Source organism: Trematomus bernacchii, unplaced genomic scaffold (genome assembly GCF_902827165.1).
Source record: "Trematomus bernacchii unplaced genomic scaffold, fTreBer1.1, whole genome shotgun sequence".
NCBI lineage: Eukaryota > Metazoa > Chordata > Actinopteri > Perciformes > Nototheniidae > Trematomus > Trematomus bernacchii.
The window spans coordinates 7,659,484-7,682,018 of NW_022987739.1; the positions used below are offsets into that span (position 1 = coordinate 7,659,484).

The 22,535-nt window shown below is 42.8% G+C and overlaps 1 protein-coding gene across 2 annotated transcripts; it reads right to left on the minus strand.

Annotated features, from left to right (window-relative positions):
* Window positions 1-75: 75 nt before the first annotated feature.
* Window positions 76-20,468, minus strand: cracd (capping protein inhibiting regulator of actin dynamics). Of its 2 annotated transcripts, none has more exons than XM_034146128.1 (9): window positions 20,400-20,468; window positions 10,200-10,368; window positions 9,799-9,931; window positions 9,552-9,707; window positions 7,904-8,119; window positions 5,618-7,781; window positions 2,461-2,642; window positions 2,195-2,357; window positions 76-1,597 (listed from the first exon to the last, which is right to left on the minus strand). In XM_034146128.1, exons 3-9 carry the CDS (start codon window positions 9,838-9,840, stop codon window positions 1,437-1,439), a joined length of 3,084 nt encoding a protein of 1,027 aa, XP_034002019.1. In that variant the 5' UTR covers window positions 9,841-9,931; window positions 10,200-10,368; window positions 20,400-20,468; the 3' UTR covers window positions 76-1,436. The 2 variants fall into 2 exon arrangements, with proteins under 2 accessions (XP_034002019.1, XP_034002018.1); XM_034146127.1 differs by lacking the exon at window positions 20,400-20,468 and adding an exon at window positions 15,133-15,158.
* Between the last annotated feature and the right edge of the window lie 2,067 nt (window positions 20,469-22,535).

Below are 22,535 nucleotides of genomic sequence, written 5' to 3' on the forward strand. Positions count from 1 at the left end.
TGTCAGAGTGGATGCTTTGGGAAATCAACCTTAATTAAAGTCCAGGGAAATAATGAGTCTTTCAGTTCAGACATCAGTATTTAATTTACATTATTCATAACATTTTGTGTTTCTTTAGGAATTTCATCATGAATATCTCTAAGTGGGAAAAAAAGTGCAAATAATACCAAACATTTTTCTCGTTACATTTAACACTGCGTACAATACACTATTGTGCACGACCACGACCGTTAGTAACAAAATGACAAAGTGACTCTTTCTGACCGAAGCTCTGGAGACGCCATTGACTTCCGTACAGTTCATACTTACATACATACAGATCATTTAGTGAGTGGCAGGAAATGAGAAAGCTGGAGGATTCTTTTTTTTTCATAGGAGGAAATGCTTACAATATCGTGTAAGATCATATCACATTTACGAGGAAGTGATGGCGTAAGCCTACAAACACTAGTGTGTTGCGGGAGGACAGCTACAAGAATTGTATGTTACAGCAAGCAGGTGTTGTGTCTGTTTCCATTAGCAAAGCAAAATAAATCCAAACCACGTCATCACACAGCTGTGGGGAGGATCATGTGCAGTTCACTGTAAATGCCCAGTAACACTTTTGGTCTTCAGTGCTGTGTTTAGGTGCACCCACCGTGTGATAATGACAGATGTAAGGTTACTTTATAATGGCACAATAGCCTCTTTGACAGCTATCACAGTCATCACGGACACAGTGAGAATTGTTATGCTAAGGTTTCCAGTATGAGTAGAAAAAGAGAGAAAGAAAGGCTTATTTTGTACATGACCAACAAGGCTCAGAGAGAAGATGCAGTATCGTTTCAACATAGATAAATCCGCTGCTTCACATAAATAATACCAACAACTGTAACACTTCCATCAGACGTCAAAAAGCAGATCCAACAGTGTCGTGTCGTTTTATTGTTACTGGTAGCCCTTAAAAAACAAATCAGACAGTTACCCTCTGTTGATTAAACACTGTCATATGTCAGAGCTTCACCTCTCCACTAAAGAAGTGTTTACCTTTTCACGTGTGAGCAAATTATTTATTTACAACCATTGTGACACAGTTGGCTACAAAATAAAAAAACTAAATTGGGGTTGGCTATTGCGATGGCCAGCCATGATTTGATTGGCTCCTGCCCCCCGGACTGCGACATATTTAGTGTTTGTATACAGAATGTGCATGCGCGCAACAATTGTTTACATATATCTGTGCGATTGTATTGAAGTATTTAAATGTGAAGCGCACTTTAACATGATAATAGTACCAGCCAGTGTGTGTGGGGTTACGAGGTGATGGAGGGCTTTACTTGTTTCACAGTCAGGAGGGTTTTCATGGGGGGTGGGGGGTCAGGTGATGGTGACACTTCAGGTGCTTTAGAGTCCGGGGCAGTGTGCAGTCTCAGTGCAGGCCAGAGTCCAGTGGGAAGTTATTTTATGATCTGAGGACAGTCGCTCCAGGCTTTGGCCTTCCTCTTGGCCAGGGCCAGCCAGGCCGGCTCCGTGGAGACCTGCGGAGAGTCACTGGAGGGGAAGCGCTTTGACACCTCCTTGACAGCAGGGGGCGACGGTGTAGAGTCTGCAATCTCAACTGGGACAAAAAAAATCAAGGACAGTCGTTACACATCTTTTTGTTATACCACAAAGCCGTTTCAATGCTTTTATCAAAGAGGTTAAATGAAACTGAATTAGCTGCAGTTGTTATCTGCATTATCATAAGTATCCAGATGATCTTTTCCATATACAGTATTTAGTCTTTAAAACTTTAAAGAAACCCTTTAAAAAAAAAGAATGCTCTTCAGAATTGACTAAAGTCTTACTTGGACAAGCCAACCGTCAAGCCACAAAATATTAACTTTACTATCATGTAAGTTGAAAATGTTCCATTTAACAATTATTTCTTAATTCTTGTCATCTACAAAATGGACTAATTGTTGCAGCTCTATCCTTGTGTGATATACTATTTTTTTAATCAATACATTGTTGAAATATCTAAGAGTTTCAACATGGAGAAATATAGATTTATGGCTGAAGCTGACATGTTATCCAATATGGATAAATCTGAATATTTTTAGGATAATTTTCATATAGGAATATATACTATTTTTACCCAAATACATTTAGAAAATTCACTGAAATAATCATATCTGCAGTATATATCTTCTATCCTTAGACGTGCAGGTCTTACCCGTGACAGAGCTGGGTAAGGTGTTGGCTTTCTTCAGGTGTTCTCGCCTCTCAAAGCGTCCCAGCAGGCTGTCCGGTCTCTTGGGCTCCTCTGGGGTCTGAGGTTTAGAGGACGGACTGGTGCTGCCGCTTCCTCTGCTCTCTGTGGGGCTCACCAGCGTAACCTGCAGAAGAGATGGGTGACCATATGAGCAGACGGATATTGAAAGATTATTTGAATGTCAGAAAGAATACAAAGTGTGTAAAGAGTTAGCCTGGGGCACATACACTGTCTCTGCCCTGTTTCTCAGCCAGTTTGGCCTCTCTGTGGCTGCGGCGGTCGTCTCTGTTCTGCTGCTGGTCTCTGAAGCCCTTCTGCTTCTGCAGAGCCAGTGTGATCCACAGGGGCCCCTCCTTCTCCTGGACCTTCGAACTGTCCAGTGAGTGCCTGCTCTGTAGGGATGGTTTTTCTGCAGCAAGACAAAGGAAGATTGATACATTACTGAGGCAAAACATAATTTGATCAAAGCCAAGTTTCTCAAATATTAAATATTGTTAATCAGTTGAGCCCCGAGCCTGTTTTTCAGGCCTCAGGCTCGAAAATGACATTCCCAGAACAATTGCCTATATCTTCACTTCTAAAAGGGGTAAATTAATAATATTTTTCTCAAAGCAATGATAAACCTGTGAGTTGGATGTAGAAAAGTCAGAATCAATATAGATTTTTTTTATTTTAAACTAAATTCAGATTAAACATAGTAACATTTTTTAAATTATAGTGTCCGTCCAAAAAGAAAACCTTACTTATAATGAAAACCACCCTTGAATGATGGGATAGTAGACTAAAAGCTTTAGGAATCCAAACTACAACATATAATAAGTACCCTGTATCAAGATTGATGCAAAACAAGTGACATTTGACCTTTTTAGAGAGGTTTAGCAAAATAAAAACATTTCTGGGGTCATTTGGGTGCATTTTCCATATCTCCGGCCCCCCTCGATTCGATTTTGATGATTGACATCTCTTTTTAACCTTTGGAGCCAATAGAATCGAGGGGAAGTTCCTAGAATCCATCTAAACATTACCCATCGGTGAAGAGAGTGATGCGTAGCCAGAATGCCCAAAACCGGAAGCTGTCATACACTCTGGTAGCTATCATAGCAGCTATATATGAAAACTCCGTTATTGACATAAATATGAAGATGGATTATCAGTAATCATTTCAGACACATTGGATTAACATTCAGCAGCGTTTTTATCGTTTTAATGCCATTGAACACAACTTTTGATCAAAAACAGCAAAAGGTAAGATATTTCTCCCGTGTTTGCTCCGTAAAGCTATGTTGTGTGACAGGGCCTGAAAAAAAAAAAGGACCTGAAAACATTCGGGGCGGCGCTACAGTGGAATATTCTACTGCAACACTCCCCACACGCACACTCACAGTATACCCGCGACTGTTACAATGAAGGCTCGATAATCAGCTCACGGCATATAGGCCGGGGTAAAGTGCTATTTTTTATGAGTGGGGGGGGGGGACCTAACCTCCTCTAGGGGGGTCCGGGGGGATGCTCCCCCGGGAAGATTTTTTTTTAAATATTGAAGTTAAAAGCATCAATCTGGTGCACTTTGAGAGCAACATTAAGAGATCTATGGATACATCTCTCAACACCCATTTGAAACAGAACTGTAAACAGATTTTCTTTTTCTTTAAGGATATTTTACAAATCACTCCCCTTTTAAACTCTATTGTTGTTTTACTGCCATATAGTATTTCATAACTGTTTTTCCTTTATTCTCTTTATTTTTTTTATAACTATAATGATCATATCTATCTTTTGAATCATTTGTGACCAAACCGTTGGAGACCCACTGAGATAACTTAGACTAAAGTAAACTATCTAAACACTCAGAGAGTCCTTTAGCTCACCTGAGTCTCTCAGTCTGTCAGCAGAGGACTCTCCTCCAGCTTGTTGTGGATGTCCGTTTATCAGCTAGCTAACCAGATGCTAACAACACGGTCCCTGCTGGCACCGGTCCCTCTCTCTCTCTCTCTCTCTCTCTCACACTAAATGCGCTTTTGCCACACACACACAGAGCCGAGCTTGAATGACACAAGCACACGTTTATTTCCATGCAACTCTCTGATTGGTCTGGTGTCATGCCTCTGTTGCATTCACTGAACATGGGAAATTACAGTCCTGCCGTCCTCTCTTGTGTCATGATGAGGTTCACGTAAAGCACGGTTAATGTATTATATTATTGAGGGAGAATTGTCCGGGGCTACAGAAAAAACATTCGGGGCTAAAGCCCCGGATGCCCAGGCCAGGCGACGCCACTGTTGTGTGATGTCTGTGTTTGCTTCCCCTGTCGCTTAGTGATGATACTTATATTTCTGGAATCTGTGGAATCTCAGCTTGCTAATCGATATCTTGTTTGTGCAGATCCGATAAGTAATAAGAGTATTTTACCGTGAGTTCTGTGCTAAGTGAGTTAGCATTTTTTCGCTCAGGGCTAATTCAGAGCCTTTGTTATTACCCTTGTGTTTTGTTCAGCTAAAAATTGTTAATATTGTCCGATAGCTGAGTTTCTTCCCGTTAAGTGGGTTTGACACATTCATAGTTTGTTAAATGTTAAGAAGCCCTCAGACGCTGTTTCTTGCTAGATGTTGCGTTTTGCCCCCGGTACCGGGGGCATGGGGCTTAACTGGTTTAAGATAGCTACATATTTCTGTAAAGCGACTTTGAGCACCTGTAAAAGCACTTACAAAATACATCTATTATTATTGTTATTATATTTACTGTAAGTCGATCTTCACTGTGTCAGAAAACACAACCCTCTCTCTTTTCCTCCATACCCAAATCTCTAAAAACGGGGCTGCAACGGAGCTGATTATTATTTGAATTTTTCTGACATCAGAAAAGGGGTGCTCCGCCTATATGGGCAACTCTCCACCTATCAGGGGAATGAGAGACCGCTCAAAAGCGCTGGAGACGCTGTAGTACATATGCCAGGCCTGTAAGTGGCGCTGTAGTCTGCCACAAAAGCAGAATCAGCCCTTGCCAAAACAGGGCTGGAAAAGAGCAAATAGAGCGAAATGAGGCATGGCTAAAATGCATGATCCGTTTGGTATTTTGAAAAAAAAACTTCACAGACATGTTTTATATAGGTATGGCCCTACAATATATGTTTCAAATATAGCATGATAGGTCCACTTTAATATCTCATGGTTTTGGACTGAAAAAACAAGACATTTAAAGACACTACGTTGGACTTTGACAAACTAGGATGAATATTTTGGGCTATTTCCCGATATTTTTATGACCAGACGATGAATAAAGAAACAAAACGACTATTGTTATCGGAGAACTATGTTCTATGTTTGTTAAATTAAAAACCAAGGACTCCAGATTAGAACTATAGTGCTATATCTAAGTAGCGCTGACCTTTCTTGATGAGCTCTGCCTTCCTGTCTGTCTTCTCTCTCCAGGGGATGTTGATGGAGGGGAAGAAGGATCTCTTCTCCTTCGGCTCCTCCTCCTCTCGGACCTGGCTCTGGCTGCTGCGGTGAAGCTGAGCCACCGCTGAATGTTCCTCGCTCCTGAGGGTCTGCTCCTGGCTGGACGACTCTGCGGCCCCTGTCCTCTGAATCACAGCGTCAACAACATGGACCTCCTTAGGCAGCGGCGACGGGGGAGGGGTGGGGACGGCTCCACTTGGTTTGGGTGACGTGGTTGGTCTTCTGTAGATGGGTGGCTTGGAAAGCACTTTCTCACCTTCGCTGTGTGTGCTGGAGCTGGAAGACTTTCCAGGTTTCGCCCGAGGCGCAGCGGGGGAGGCAGATGCGTGTAAGTACTTGCCCGCCGCACCTTCTTTCTGCGGAGATGATGGGCTAATGGATTTGTCAGAAAAGACAGAGGAGGTATCAGAGTCTGTCTCCATGGGGGTGAGCGGGGAGGGGACGCCGTCAAAGCTGTCCCCAGCACTGTAGCGCTTCTTCCTTTTCTCACTGGACTGTTCGCTGTGAAAGCGGAGGGAGAAGTTGGTCCTCCTCAGCTTTATGCCGAAAGGCGAAGGATTGTCGTCGCCTTCCTGGCCTCCCTCCTCTCCCTCCTCTCCACTTTCAGACGCCCCCGTCTCACTGCGACCCCTGCTCTTTAACTCTGCCGCCTCAGGTTTAGCTCCAGGGCTAGGAACCAGGAAAGAGGGGAGGTCTTTGGCAAACATACACTCCTCTGACCCTCTTTCTACGATTCGGACGGTTTTACTCGTCCTGTTCTGAGGTTTGCTGCTTGGAGCCGGGGAGGCTGCGATGGGGCTTTCAGGCGAAGAACCCTCCTCTCCTGCTTCCTTTTCCTCGGCACCAAACACCTCAGAGTTCCTGTTTGAATCTCCAAACTTCTTCTTCGCAGGAGTGATGGAGAACTTGGCGCTGGCGGACATGGTCTTCCTGAGGTTGGTGTGGGAGAACGCAGGCGTGTCTTCGCTGCCGGGCTGAGGCTGGTTCTTGCTCTGTTCTTGCTGTTCGTCGTATTTCCCCTCCTCCACCCCCTTGAATATCTTTGATCTGATGCTCGCCCATTCTGCCAGGATAGACTGGTCTGTAGAGAGCGAGGACTCGTTGAGGGACTTGGTTTTGCCAGACTTGCGGTCCGGTGAGGTCTTGCTCTTGGTCGGCGGTGTTCCCTGGGCCTTCCTGTCCTCTCCCAAACCCAGCAGAGACTTGCAGGCGCTGTCTTTGATCTGGTCCATATTGACGGCCGTCCCACAGAGCTGGGCGCCCGTCACCAGGATGGCGGTGTGGGGGACGAATGGAGACGTTGGCAGGTTGGGGGACTCTGGTCCTTCAGAGGAGGACGCGCTCTCTCTTCGCTCGGCTGCAGCAGCGCTCTGGTAGCTGGGCGCAGGCGTTACAGGCGTCAGGTTGACCTTCTGGAACAAAATCTGTTTTTCTCCAGAGGAAACTTTGAAGGAGAAAGGCCTCTGTCTCTCCTCCATCTCCCTCCAGCGCACCTCCTCAGCCTTCCTCTGCTCCACCTCCTCCTTCCTAGTCCTCTCTGTTTCCAACCTTTTCTTTTCTTCAATCTCCTGCAACCTCAGCTTCTTCGCTTCCTCCTTTTTCTTCCTCTGCTCTTCCTCCTCTCTTAGCTTCCTCTTCTTCTCAGCCTCGAGCTCCTGCTGCCTCCTCGCTTCTTCCTCTTCCTCTTTCCTCCTTTCCTCCTCCTCCCTTCGCATCCGCTCTTCCTCCTCTCGTCGCCTTTTTTCATCTTCCTCTCTAATTCTTCTCTCCTTTTCAATCCTCCTCCTCTCTGTCTCTTCTTTAAGCTTTCTCTCGTCCTCCTCCTGCTGTTTACGACACCTCTCCTCCTCTAGTTGACGCAGCCTGAGCTCCTCTGCTGCTCTCTTCCTCCTCTCCTCCTCCTCCTGTCTGAGTCTCTGCTCCTCCAGGTCCCTCCTCCTCCTCGTCTCCTGTCTCTCCTCCTCATGTAGTCTCTGTTTCTTGAAGCTTCCTAGGGACTCAACAGATGCTCTGCGTTGGGCGTCTGTGGAGAAACCGGCTGCTTCGAAGTCCTCTTGCAACACACCAGGAATATCAACTTCCTGGAGGTCCTGGGAATGTGGAAAAAAGCATTAGCTCCTATTTTGTTAATCCCAAAAAAGGGTGTGAAATGTCATAGAATAAACCCAAAACATGCTTATACCCATCTGAGACGACTCGCGGGTAAGCTCACCTGTGTAAACCGTCGGTGTTTGCGGGAAATCCTCTGGTTTTTGGGTTTGACTGACAGCTTATGTCTGGCAGCGGTGTTGTCCAGGCGAGGAACAGACTGTGGAACAGAGTCCAGATTGATGGACTCGATGGTACCAGTGGGCAGAAGAACTCGTTTGGACCTCGGTGACTTCACTGGGGTGCTGTGAGGTCCGGCTTGATGACCCCCCTGGACCTGCTTTTGTCACAAAAACAGCTTTTATTAAAAACTCAAATGCATTAAATCGTTGTGCAAATACCTATAATGCATTGCACTCATAATATGAAACAGTCAGACTTGGACTGCAAAACAAAGGATCAATTTAGATTCAATTCATTTGAAGATCTTTTTTTTTTTTAAATTGTCGTCTTCTTTTTCCTCATCATACATTACCCAAAAAGCAACTGTGACCAATGATATGTGTATTATGTATTATGCTAGCGGCTAACGTAGCTTAAAGCAAATAAGGAACAGGCTTAGGTGGGGAAGTACTTGAGGAATACCAAGTTCAAAATTGTACATTTGCAAGAAGAAACTCATAAATTCTCTGAATCTAAAGTCACAAATGAAAGAAAGGATCAACCTCCTCACACTACAGATGCTGTGTGTTTGTATGCACTGGATGACCTTACCAAATTGTACTTTGCAACTGGATTAGCAATAAGGAAGTACTCAAGTTTTTATTTCATTAATTCCTTTAACCGCAGAAAATATGAAAGGCTTTTCCCTGAATGCTATCTCCCTCCCCGCAGCTCAATATTTTTTTTTTTATCTACAATACGCCATCAAATAAATGACAACAGTTAATAACACCTCATTTAGCACAGCTCCCCCTGCAGCCACAAAAGGTTTTATAGAGAGGCGAAGTCCCTCCTCTTCCGGTTGAGCTCCATGGGACCTTATTTCGGAAAAGTTATGCATTGAAGTCAATGGAGAGAGAAAGATTATCTTTCGATCCCGTTTGAATTGTGCCACGAATTACACATATGATGTTTGTCAATTTAAAAGATAATTTTACAAGTCAAATAAAAATGTGTCGTAAAACTGTGAAGTAACACTTTTTTTGTGTGAAACCGCTCAATGAACTACATCTCCTGTCTCGCACCACACACCAAGACGGCCGTCACATTGGCACATTTCACTTCTTTCTTTCAGCATGAGGCGAAAAGTATTAAAAGAGGTGAAAATCACTACAAGTCTGGGCATGTTGAGAGCTGTACATACACAAAAAGGGAGTTAGTCGGTTCGTAAGAGCCAGCATGCGGGACCGGGATTCTGGGATTTGTAGTCTTTCTAGTTGCGTATTTTTCATAGTCTTATATTTCAACAGTTTTACGACAAACTGTGACTTTTTTGACATGGAAATTATTATTTAAGATTGACAAACATCATATGTGTAATTCGTGGCACAATTCAAACGGGATCGAAAGATAATCTTTCTCTCTCCATTGACTTCTACAAACTTTTTCCGAAATAAGGTCCCATGAGTCCCACCGGAAGGGGAGGGACTTCGCCTCATGCAGTAGTACTACACGTGACCTGTGACTGTGGTGTATTACATCTATCGAGCTCCTTTAAAAACTGAACCAAATCGTCATCAGAATGCATGCATAAGTTAATAAGTTATTACCTTTGGCTCTGTGATTGCTGGCTCGGCTTCTACCTGGGCCAGAACCTTCAGAGGACTCCGAGGGACCTCTTCCTCATCCGAACTTCCCTCATCTCCCTCGCTTTTCCTTAAAGAAGGAGGTCTCTGGCCAAACTTTATACCTTGTGCTATCTGCTTCTGTTTGACCAACAGAAAAAGGAAACATGTTATGGTTGTAGACTGAAAAATAACTCTTCAGGCATTGAGTGCACACCGCCACAAGGCCCACCTGCAGATTCCTGACTTTGTCCGAGACGTTTTCCTGGGACATGCTGTGATCTAGACCGGCCTCGGGCGCCGGCTCCTCTGGAATGAAGATGCTGTCGTGTGACAGGGCTCGTGATCCGATGGGATTCAAATCCCTGTGGAAGAATAAGAATGTCTTCAGGGTGTCATTACTGCCAACAACTTGCAGAATGGGTTTATAACACTTTCCCGTTACTGGAAGTGAAAGAAAATGATAAGCAACTGAGTTTCTTTTATCAAATGTGTGTAACTTCCTGTGGGCTCTAATAAAACCTGTGATTGCAGTTTTTATGAGCAATGATACAATGGCAAAAGGACAAGCTTTGTTTCGTTATGTATCACTGACAAATATGTGTACAAATGAAACTTCATCTCCGTAGTTACCTCAGATTTTGACTGGACTCCTCATCGTCAGATACAATTCCATTGCGCACTTCCCCGGTAGAAAAACTGGCCTTTAGCTCTGCTCCATCAAAGCCCCCTTTGGCCTCCCTCTTCTTCTTTCTCCCGAAGAGCCGTTTGAAGGGCTGGAATTTGCCCTGTCGTCTTCTCTCTGCGGGCAAAAGAGAATATATGACAACCACGGCTACATGCAATCAGATCATCAATCTTTATATCCTCAGCCAGATAAGGAGCAGGCCGGTGCCTATGGGCGTGTTTTTGTATGCGTGTGTGTGGATAATGAAATGCAATTGATTTTATTTGAAGAAAATAAATCAAAATAGCAGATGGAATGAGAAGAAAACCTTGGCTCGTACTTACTAGTGTTCAAACGGAAGTGGGAAAGATACACAACACGCAGAAAAAGGGAGCACCCACACAGCAGTAGCAGCTTGAGAGAAATAGGGAACAAATCCCTGATTCACTGACTGAAAACAGCCAAATCCATGATTGGTCCTGAGAGAAAGGAAAGCAGTGAAAACCCACAACGACATCCAAGCTGTCTGCATGGCCCCAAGGAGTTGACGTTAAATGTGTGGCTGATTATCAGACTTGAACTGCATCACCTCAATAGATAACGCCTCTCCAAGAGATAGAAGTGTATTATCTAATGCAAAACTAAAGGGTGTTAACCCCCATTATCACTTAATGACACATATCACTGCTAATCGCTCCGGTGCAATGTGCTACCAAAAAACAAACGTGTCCTGAGTCTGACCTATGCAATAAAGTAAAGCAGCCGGCAATAAAGTCCTGTAAGTGCTGGTGATCAAAAGTAATGAAACTTTTGGACTTTTGAATGATATTTCTATATCCTCATCCTCTTTCAAGTCAGAAAGTTATAAACTCTTACACATAAGCTAAACTTTCCCTTGCTTGAAGGGAAAACATTGCTCTAATCACTCCATGGGATTCCAAAGAAGAGATTTGTTGACATGATGTCATTCGAAAAAATGTAAACAGATATCTTCTGGCTCAATTAAATATAATAAAGGGGGTTTGTGTGTCTTTGTAAGTCTCTGTGTGTTTTGTTTTTTGTCTCCGTGTACTCGTGGAGGTCCCTTGCATGAACTAAGAGGGTGAGGTTACAGAGCTACACAGCTACTCTACACCACTGTGCAGACAGGCGTTCTCAGGCCTCTGTGGGTATCCCTTTCAGAGCTATAAGTAGCAACTGGTGTGGGATTTCACTTTGCATGCTGCTCACTGTACCAGAGGCATCATGGGAAATGATACAGTAAACTAATTTCCCCACGTACAGTCTCAACTCTTTATATTTTTGTGTGGGAGAGTTTTAAGTGCTTGGTATGTATTTGTGTACTGACAAACATAGGACTTTAAGGACAGAGTGGGAAGTGTTTGTTAGGATTCTTTTGTTGTACGCCTTTATGAAAAGCAGTTTAATTAAAAAGAACAGTTTTTGTTTTCTAGAAGTGTCACTCAAATAATCAATAGAAATTACATTACATTACATGTTACTTGTTAGACGCTTTTATCCAAAGCGACTTACATACTCAATACTGTGGACAATCCCCACAGGAGCAATTTGGGGTGAAGTGTCTTGCCCAGGGACACAACGACATGCTGACTGCATTGGGGTTTGAACCCTGATCCGAACACCTACGCACAACCCACTGCGCCACACGCCTCCAAAAATCAATTGTCTACCAGATATTCAATTATTTTACACAAAAACCCTGTATCTGTATAAAAGGCAACATTTCAGACTGGGACAAATACAGTTGTGACAGATGTCTAAACTCATTTTGCAGCCACAGTCATATGTTTGGAGAAGAGTCTCTTACTACTTCAGAAATATGAATATATATTTGTTGTTCAATCATAAATCCAATGTGTAAACAAGTTGTGGTTCTACTGGGGAGTTATGTGCTGCTCCCAACACAGGAATAATCCAGCAGCTAAACCCAGTAAAACTACAACGTATTGTTTTTACAATTGTTTTGTACAGATTCGAGGCTTGGTGTTCACTTTTAGAGATGCTGGTAGCTATTTTTGGACAAAGCAATGCTATATGTTTTACTGTTTCGAGTCTAAGCCAACAGGCTGCTGATGGTGGCTGCATAATGGTCTTAATTCACTCATCTAACTCTGGAAAAAAAGACACATTAAGGTTTACTAAGGTTTCCTTCAATTTCTATTTGTAGTCATAAGGAATTTGGAAGTCAACAATTGATTTCATTACCAATTGATTCTTCTTTTGATTCATCAATAAGTCGTTTGTCCAAAACAATGACATGACATTTTGGGAAATCCTGCAGTTCAGTTTTTGTATCACTCAGCAATCAATCAGTTCTGAGATATATTACAGCGTGATGATGAGACCTCACTTATGTTTTAATATTTTCCTTGTTTTCTCTCTTATGGTTTTGTCCCTTTTTGTATTAATTTTCACCATGGGTAAATCATATTTAGGACCTTGATGTTTACATCAGATTGAAGATCTAATAAAGGTGGGTTAGTTTTAAATTGGTTTCCTTAGCTTTATGTTTAAAGAAGGACTTGAAATGAATGAGAAATCTTTGGGAAATTACTCATGAATTTACATTTTTGTAGAAATAATTTCCTTTTTTTTCCCAAATCAGGAGTCTTTGCAGTTTTGAGAATATGTGAGGGGATATTCTGATGTGACCCAGATGGTCTGCTTCCCTGCAGAATGCTCTTCCAGCATCAGTGCCCGTCCAGTGTTTCTACTCTGATCCCGAGCCTATAATGCACTGCCGTGGGCATGCTCACACACTCATGCGTGAAACGAGAAAGGACCATTTTTTTCTGCCGCGTAGACGACTCAGCAGCAGCAGCACTCTACAGAGCAGCACCCAACCAACTGAGGTTAATTTTGACTTCCTGTGTGCTTGCGATGCAGTGCGTTTTGACCCAGGTCCTCAGGAGAATATTTAACATCTGGTAAAGGCAACTTAAAGTGGAAATAAACATGTTTTTTTTTTTTTGAATGCACACGATGCAACAGCACAATGTTCTGATATTAATGCAAGCAGGGAAATTCATCCCACAAGGAATGAATTTCCTTTAGTCTAACATTTTGGGAAATGCCCTTTTCTGGCTTTCTAGTTACATGAGAAGATAAATAACGCTTTAATATCTGTCAGTTCAATATAGAAAACAACGGCCAGCAGCCTGTTAGCATAAAAACAAGCATCATAACACTCACTAAATGTAAGTGACATAAAAGTCTTTGTGTGTTTTTTCTTCTTTTTGCACAGACATCACCTAAAAAGAAGTATAGGTAAAGGAGATCAAAGAAGTCGTCAAGTGGACACAGCACACCACTCGCATGTAAAGGCTGAATCAAACCCATCACCACACCATGCAGATCTTAAAGAGACAACACATTGAACAGACAGTGACAGAGGTCATTTAATCCTCATGATGTGATCACTGAATCCACTTTGACACTGTCTCTTTAAGATGTCGCTGAAAAGAACTCATTTTTCCTGTTTACCTGGGCCTTTGGATTCGGTTACCTCTAAAAGCATCTCGTGCTTAGTTTCCGTGGCGTCCGTTGCCATGGTCACAGCACACCTTGGCTGTGGTGAGAGAAGAAGGAGGTGAGCATGTGGATGATGTTATTGTCTGTACTGCAGGAGGGTTGAAGTGTGAGCGTTGAGGTTTAGGGAAAATTGAGGAGAGACATATGAGAGATCAGGAAAGGGACCCTGAATGTTTACATTGTTAGGGGGGGGTCGCTGCAGTTGGACTTTGTTGTTTTTATTTGCTCTCCATTCCCTCTTAGCATCATTCAAGCACTTGCAGGGTGGCTAATTTGTTTAGCATGTATACCGCTAAATAAAGCCTCTGCTGTTTTAAAAGCAAAATAAGCCCCCTGAAGCCACTCTGTTGTGGCTAGTTGATGCAGAATAAGTCAACTCCACATATAAGATAATACAGCTACAGAAAGTTCCGTAATTACCAATAAAAGAAGAAACTAATAGCACCTGCGTTGAACATGTTCCAATGATAAGAGATCCACGAAAGGAATAACCACACAAACCAGCTCTTATTTACTTTTTGTGGACTGCCACCAACCAGCACCGACTGCCTCCTCACACACTTGTCTGCAGCATGTTGGCCGAGCCAGAGGTTTTCTGATGTGCAGCAGGAAATGTGTGTGAAACCACAAGGCCGGCAGCGTTAGAATCAAAAGAGAGCATGAGACAGTACTGAGAGAGACAGAGAGAGGCCGGCTGTCTCCAGTTGGATCAGCATGCCGTGGGCTTCCTTCCTCACGGGGACAGAGCCGGACAGACTCTCTCAGAAATGTCTCGACCCAATAAAGGCTCTTTGTCCTGCCAGCGTAGAACAAGGAGCGAACAAGCATGTTTGGTAGTCGGGTGTTGGAACACAGACAGTATTTGATTGTGTCTGCTGGTGTAAAGAGAGATATTGTGAATTCTTGTTTTGTTTATTTACCAGTGTTTACTGGAATTGGCTGCAATTCCTGATGTTGAGCAAGTGTGATAAGAAGTCAGTGTGTGCCTTGTTATGTTGTGTACTGGAGTGTGTTTGCAGTCTGTTTGCTGCAGCGGACCGACTTGAGGGTCAGCTAGAGATGGGATGAGAAAAGCACGAAGAGCAGCCATGTGCTCTACAGAAGCAGAGAGATGCCTTTGACAAGGATACAGCTGCATCAGAGTATGGCGGCGGCATAACACGATGCTGCGCTCTGGAAACTACCCAACAGCTCAACATCATTTGGATGGTGACACATCTCTGCACCAGACAAATACCAACGTCCAAAGGCATGGCTTAGTGTTGTAGCGGTTAAGTGCCATAACCTCACAGCACAAGTAGCTTGCTGACAAAGCAGGCGGACGGACTTGGCGGAGCCGTGTTTTACCTATTTCAGCTGCACAGCTCGAGACGGCTGCACACCACTGCAGTAAAACCTTAGGGAACATCGATCTGTTCTTTTGCACAAAGCTTGTTTTACCCAGAAGAGCCTTGATGCTGCCTCCGCTGTTGCTTTGGGAGAAAACGGTGAAATAAATACAGAACAGAGACAGTTTGGGTTTGTTAGATCTGTCAGTTGCACTCACGACGGGAAACATGAGCATGGCATGAGGGGGTGACGTGGGGAGGGGTTGGATGAGGAAGCACTTAAAATGTTCTATCAGAAATCTATACTGCACTATTGCGTCACTCTTTTAGGGTCTAGACTCCCACATAGTCTCATCAACATCAACTCTTTGTCCCAATCTCCACCTTTCTCTGAAGTTTGAGCAGCCTCATGGTTACCATGGCAACATGTTAGCAATAGCAGGTGCCAGAGGAGAGAGAGGCAACACAGAATCACCCCTCCCACCAAATCCTCCTCTCTACAAACACACTGAAATAGTTCACTTGGCGTACACATGAATGTGTTTCTGCTGGTGTTTCAACAGCAGCTGCACTGAGCAGCACAAAGAACAACGGAGGAGTTTCCAAGTAAACCAAGAGTTGGAGCACGCCATGCAAAAGGGTTGGGCATTTACACATGTGGAAAATAAATATCAGGTGTGTGTGAGGTGATTAATCATAATCTCAGCCAGTCACTACTGCTGACAGTAAAGCAAGTCAGGACATGCTGCTAGTTGCCACAGGAGCCTGTTTAAGGATCAGGAGAGTTCTTATTTCTGAAAAAATATCTTATTTGAACAAAACCAAATCCAGATAGATTGGAAAGAAGGCCTTGTTTCCACCAGCCGCTGCCACTTGTAAGTTAGGATTTTTTTTATCATAAAAATAGCATCCTCTGGACACAGTCCAAAGAATCCTCAGAATGTCTATCTCCAGGGAATATTTAAAATGCCTAAATAAAAAACAATTCAAACAGAGAAATATGTCCTCGGCTGAACTGTGAAAATGCTACACAGCTCTGCAGTTAAATGATTTGAATGTATTAATGATGAAACATCAAAAAAAAATACAAGATGTGTAACACAGCCCATACTGTATACACATTGCATTTCATTCAATTTTCTTTTTACTTTTGAATTGAAATGTTCCACATACCTGCTACATGTGAAACCAAAAATAACATATAAAAGCAGTCTGTCGGCAGGCCTATTTTAATACCAACATATTGTATAACTCAAATCCCTTCACCTTTGCGTGATTCAGATTGTAAAGGGAACAAAGATAGTAAACACATAAGCAAAGCGCCAACAGCTAATGTTCATGCATGGCTGAAAACAAAGCCCCATGTGTGTCAGTGAACACGTTCAGCTCAGCATGTCGGACCCAGACCCAGCTTCAGTTAGAGCTGAGGAAAAGAGTATTACCAAGATGAGAGCTGTCAGCATGTTTAATCAGAACCGCCTGTCGGATGGTCAAGTGGCTGCAGAACCGACTTAAAATAATGGGGCTATGATCGACCATTTTTTTTACTTTCAGAAGCTGACATTCACCAATATTGACCAGCTATTTGGAAGACAGAAAGTAAGCAGGGTTTCTCTCTCATGCTTTCTCTTTTTTTTTCTTAACACAACTTTCCATGTGAACAATTAAATGCAAAGCTATGAATGTGTAGGTGGGGAGGTCTGAAAAAGTATGTATACCCCAACAACTTTGCATATTGCATTGACAAAATAAAATGTGAACCCGATGATGGTTCTACGGAGAAAGTCAGGGCATCACCAACGTCAGTAGGATGCATCTTCCAGAAAACATGGAACTATTGCATGGTAATCCATCCTCTAGTTGCTGACATTTTTCAGTCTGCACCAAAGCAGTAGACCACTTGACTAACAAACATTGCCAATCCTTAAGCCATCCCACCGAATGTGGGTTAAAACCTGTTAATAGATACTAAACAACCAGCAGTACTAGCTTTGAGTGCAATACAGGACTGCACACGACCCAGTCCAACAGTGCTGCAATAAACACTACCTCCATAAATTATATAATGTTTTATTTTTGTTCAAACGTTTTGCTGTAAGGTGTTCTTGGCATTTGTCCACTCTGTAGATCTCCACAGGGCGCATGTGGAGAAACAATGGATTTCAGAGTGACACGCACCATGTATCACATGACCATGGTTATATTTTCCACATTAGCCAATTGTTAAGAGACAATACTCAAGCGTGCGAACAAACAAACAGGAACGGCTGTCGTCTCATACCTGAGCATCTCTAACACTGTAGCTTATACATTTTTGGTTGATGTCAACTATGAATATCACAAGTGCAGATATATATTTACACTTCACTGAATCACACAGTATGACATGAGCTGCATATACGGGTTATGCACACAGTCAAAAATACATAAAGAATCAATGGCAGCTATATTTAAAGTCAACCTACAACCTACATCAGAGAGCTTTACCTAACATTTTTTGTAACTTTCTGTATAAGAATGCCTTCTTACCGTTATGCAGGCGCTCTGTGTGCGAGGGTATCTATGAGTCGTTCCACCTGCCTGCTGTCACTGTGGATCTAGGGCATTACCTGGAGTCAGGTGTCAGATGCAGTGAAGACAAAGTTGTGTGTGTGAGCAAGTGTGTATGCGTGTGTGTTTGTGTGTGGGGGTGTGCAAGAAAGTGACAGGGAAAACATCCCTTAATATTCTCATATTGATTCAAATGTGATTGCAGTTCTAAAAGACGCATACTCTGGAGAAGTGGTGACGGTGTGGGTTCATGACGCGTGTTGGAGTGAAGCACATGTACTGTCAGAGGGGAGGAGGTGTGTCAGCGAGGCAGAGTGAGCGCTGAGCGAGGAGAGATGGGCGTTCTCCTGTGTCTGTTAGTTAGTGCTGCTGTGCTGAGGAGGCACAAAGTGACACTTTGTTTCCCCCGCCAGATAGTCAGTGCAGGAGAACAGACTGGCATTCATCATTTCCTCTGGCTGATGCACAGAGGCTTTCATTGTGGGTCAACAGTAACCGCGTATGCACATGTGTGATTACAATAGTCTTTAACGGTGCACCACAACTGCTTATTAATACAAGGGTCATAAATGTATGTAATTGTCTTACAGTGATTAGTATTTTACAGCATTCAACATTAAGTCAAAATAGCTTAGTTCCTTGACTGTGGCAGCCTTAATATCATCTTAATTTTTCTTATTGGATGTGTAATAAGGACAGCTCCCCCACTCCCTAGTTTTGGCAGATTCACACTGCAGCCTCAAAGGGATATGGTAATGATGGGGCTTCACCAACCTGGAAGCTGCCTATATTACAGCAGCATCGCACTTCAAAGACAGACTGCATGCTCCTCTGACTGACTGTGTGCAGAAATAGAAACCCCCAGTATAAGCAGCATAAACAAACTCTCACTAAGATATTCACATCCATATATATTCACACATAGGATAAGCAGAGTCATAATGACTTCACTTCAAGAGGCCACGATCAAACACTTCCTGCTATGCTCAATGACACTGTAGCAGCCACAGCACTAGCCCTATATGGTAAACCATTTAGAATATTAAGGTCATAATATGTTCACATATTTCATACCATAAATAGTTTTTAATTATTTCATGGTTAAATGTAGAGGGTTTTCATTTTGCAGTGATGTTAAATAGAAACATACACCACGTTCAAAGGCAATCATCACAGTATTGCTGGTTTGATCCAATTCCTGGTTATTTACGATAAACACTGGAATAATGTGGGTGACCTACGGTATGTGCCTTAAATACATAATTGACATCTTGATATCAGCATCAATTGTAATGGAATACATACTGCATAGAGCATTATTAAACACAGTTTTAAATGATAATCACGCATGTTATTAGGCCAATGCATCACAACATGAGCACTTGTACTTTTTGTACAAAGTACATTTCAGTTCCATTTAATTTTGAAGGCAAGTGTTTTATTTTTAACAAGCCGGGAGTTTCCATTCCTGTTGTCAAATATGCAGCTATTGAAAATCAATTGACATTTAAACACACAGAAAACAATGAAACAGGCAGTGTTTGCCTGCCTCGTGGTGATTAAATCAAATCCATAGTTGCAGCTTTATCTGAGGTCAAAGGGTGTTAAATGACTCAAGTAAAATAGATGCTGTATTGCATTGCGAAAGCACTTCACAGATGTTTCTGAAAAAGTGTAGGCTAGTCCCCATCTGGGTGGTGATGACATGCTTATTTTGCAGCTCAGTGCATCTGAGAATCTAAACCTTTAGGATGAATATGAAGCTGGACATTGCAGTACTTTATAAAACACTACTCTTGAACCAGTGACGTAGTCTTTACTATGAGATCTCTTCCCTATTTCTCCTGCAAAATACAGACCCGGATGACAGCTCTGTGTCTTAATATGTCATCCATCAGCACATAAACACCTAAGATCACAGATTATAGCTAAAATACCACATTCTTGCCTGTAGGGCAGACAATCAAAAAATGAAACAGATCAATTGACTCAAACCAGCACCATAAATCCAACACCAGCAGCCTATGAATTCATTTCTGGCAAACTGCCATCTATTCCCCATGTCTGTATGTCTCAGCACAATAGTCCACTGATGATGACAGTAATGCAGCAATGATTTAAAAGCCTTCACATTGCCCGTGGAAATATAAAGCCATAATATCATTTTTCGCACATTCAGGCCCGCAGCATATGGCCTGTGCATGGTTCTCCAGCTGACACAGATATCCTGTCATTTCTAAGGCTGTATTGTGTGTCATTTGGAGAAAGCCACGGTTCGCTGTTGTGGAACACTACATCAACATGGACCTAAAGGCACGGATCAATACGTAACCGTTAATGGCAGATTAGTGTATGCATGCCGCACAGGGATTACAGTATTAATTGCAGAATAAAAGACGCACTGAGAACAAAGAATCTGGCCTTTGCTTTATCATATTGACACATATGAAATCCATACAGCCTTCAATTGATGTGCATTATTTACTAACGATTAATTACAATTTTGGCTTGTTGACATCGGCGTTTGCGCATTTCAAATCGGATGAAATTGCAAGTCCCAGCCCTTTACTGCGCGCACACATACACACATCTGTGAAGGATGGAGCAGAAGATGCGATCGGGTCAATGCGAGATGAGAGGTGCGATATGTGACAAGGTCATCAGCGTCGTGAAAATGGAAGACAATCAGCATAAAAGACAAACAATATGGAAGAAAAGAGGGAAAAATCCCAGCACCTTTTTTCCCAACGCGATGCCTCCTTGTGATCGCTGAGGTAAAGCTCCGGCAGCTCCGACCCTTTTGTGTTGCTGATGCTGCGGGTGCCCGACAGGGAGACTCACGCACAGTCAGTCCCGATGGAGAAGGGAGGGTGTGGCTGCGAGAGAAAAGCGAGGGTCGGCGGAACAGAGACTCAGTGAGCTCCCGTCACGATGCGAGCACGCTACTCTAACGTAAGCTCGTGCTTTTCGGAAGTAATTAAAGAAAGGAGGAGATGAATGAGAAAGATCCAACTACATTGTTGCAGGCAGCTGAGGATATACTGTAAAACATACAAAGAGGACATTAATTCACACCAACTGGCTGACAAATGGGTTGACCTGAGTATAGTGTTCTTAATAATTCATGGTTTTAAGGAAGAGATTGATTTTAAATGAATAATTACTGGAGAAGAATCTCCATTTAGGTCTTGTTGTCTTCATACATTAGAGATATTAAAAGCTGCCACATTAGTCGGTTAACCGATCAATACAACATTTATCGAGAATAACTATTCTATAGCCTATATTTGTCAACTCAGAATGTCATTTGGGTAACTTTTCTATAATTTATATAATTGTCAACTGCAGGGGCTACTGAACTGATTATGAACTAATGGTTGAACAAAACAGGAGATGTGAAGCTTTCTGGCTGACATTATAAAGACCAAACGATTAAAGGACACCTATCATGCTATATTTAAATGATATATTGTAGGGCCATACCTATATAAGGTATATTTATACGTTTCTGTTTTCAAAATACCAAACAGATCATGCATTTTAGCCATGCCTCATTTCGCTCTATGTGCTGTTTGCTGTCTACGGGCTGATTCTGTGAGCTGCAGCTGACCACGCCCCCCTGCAGGAGAGGGGAACTGTGCTCTGATCAAGTCAAGAGGGGGAGAAAAAAAGATCTCCGTCCTCCGTGTTTTATTATATTATAATAGGCCTATAGAGTCGTTATTCATTTGTTTTAAAGCTCACTAAATAACAAAGAAGACCTTTGACCGGCACTTTTCAAATTTTGTCCGGAAGATTTAAACTTTAACGGACATCTTGACCGGCGAAAGAAACTGAAACTGAAACTCTGCCGCACGGTCCCCTCGTTCCTTGGAAGAGGCGGAGAGGTGGGTGTTTGTCATCTGCTGGTGGACTAACCGGAGAGAATTACAGTGCTTGCCTCGACGGGGAGGGATTGCATTGAATTAAAGCAGCGGGAGCAAACGCTTGCCTCGGGGAGGGAGAAAAAAAAGCCACAGCGGAGAATAAACAGAAGGGTAGCCATCGTAACTATGGGCGGGAAGTCTTCTTCGCTGCTTTTGTGGCAGACTACAGCGCCACTTACAGGCCTGGCATATGTACTACAGCGTCTCCAGCGCTTTCGAGCGGCAATGGCCGGCCGTGGCCCAACCCCACATTCCCCTGATAGGTGGAGAGTTGGCCTAATAGCCGTAGCGCCACTTCTGTGACGACATAGAAGTGTTCAAATCTGGATCAGTCTGTATCAGATCCGTTGCAGCCCCTTTTTTTAGAGATTTGGGTATGGAGGAAAATAGAGAGGGTTGTGCTTTCTGACACTTGGTGAGTTCCCTGGAACACCGGGGACACATATTCATGTATAAAAGACGTACAAAAGTGCATTTTGCATGATAGGTCCCCTTTAAATAAAGATTGGTAAACTTTGTGTTGCAGCCCCAAGTTATCTATATCCAAAACAAAGCAGTCTTCCTAATTTAGAAATCTCTTCATGAAAGGTCTGACTGAATCGTTTGAAAACATCTGAATATTATCAGTATGGTGGGTAATTTCCAAACCTGAAAGTTTGGTTTAGCTTCTCAGTAAACTTGCTTGCAGGCTATAACATGCAGGCATGACAACAGAAAACTGTGATGAGACCTTTTTAACACATGCAAAGACTTAGGTATTTCCTTTATTTGGTGCACATTTCATGTTAATGAAGATAAATAAACGGTTCCAGGAAGTGACCAAAGGATTAAAATACAGGGGGCACTGAACCGTGGGAGGATTTTATTTTGAAACTTTTAACAGGACGTCTTAAAATGATGGTTCTGGTTAGCTTGGCATTAGTTTCCAAAGTTAAAGATACAATTA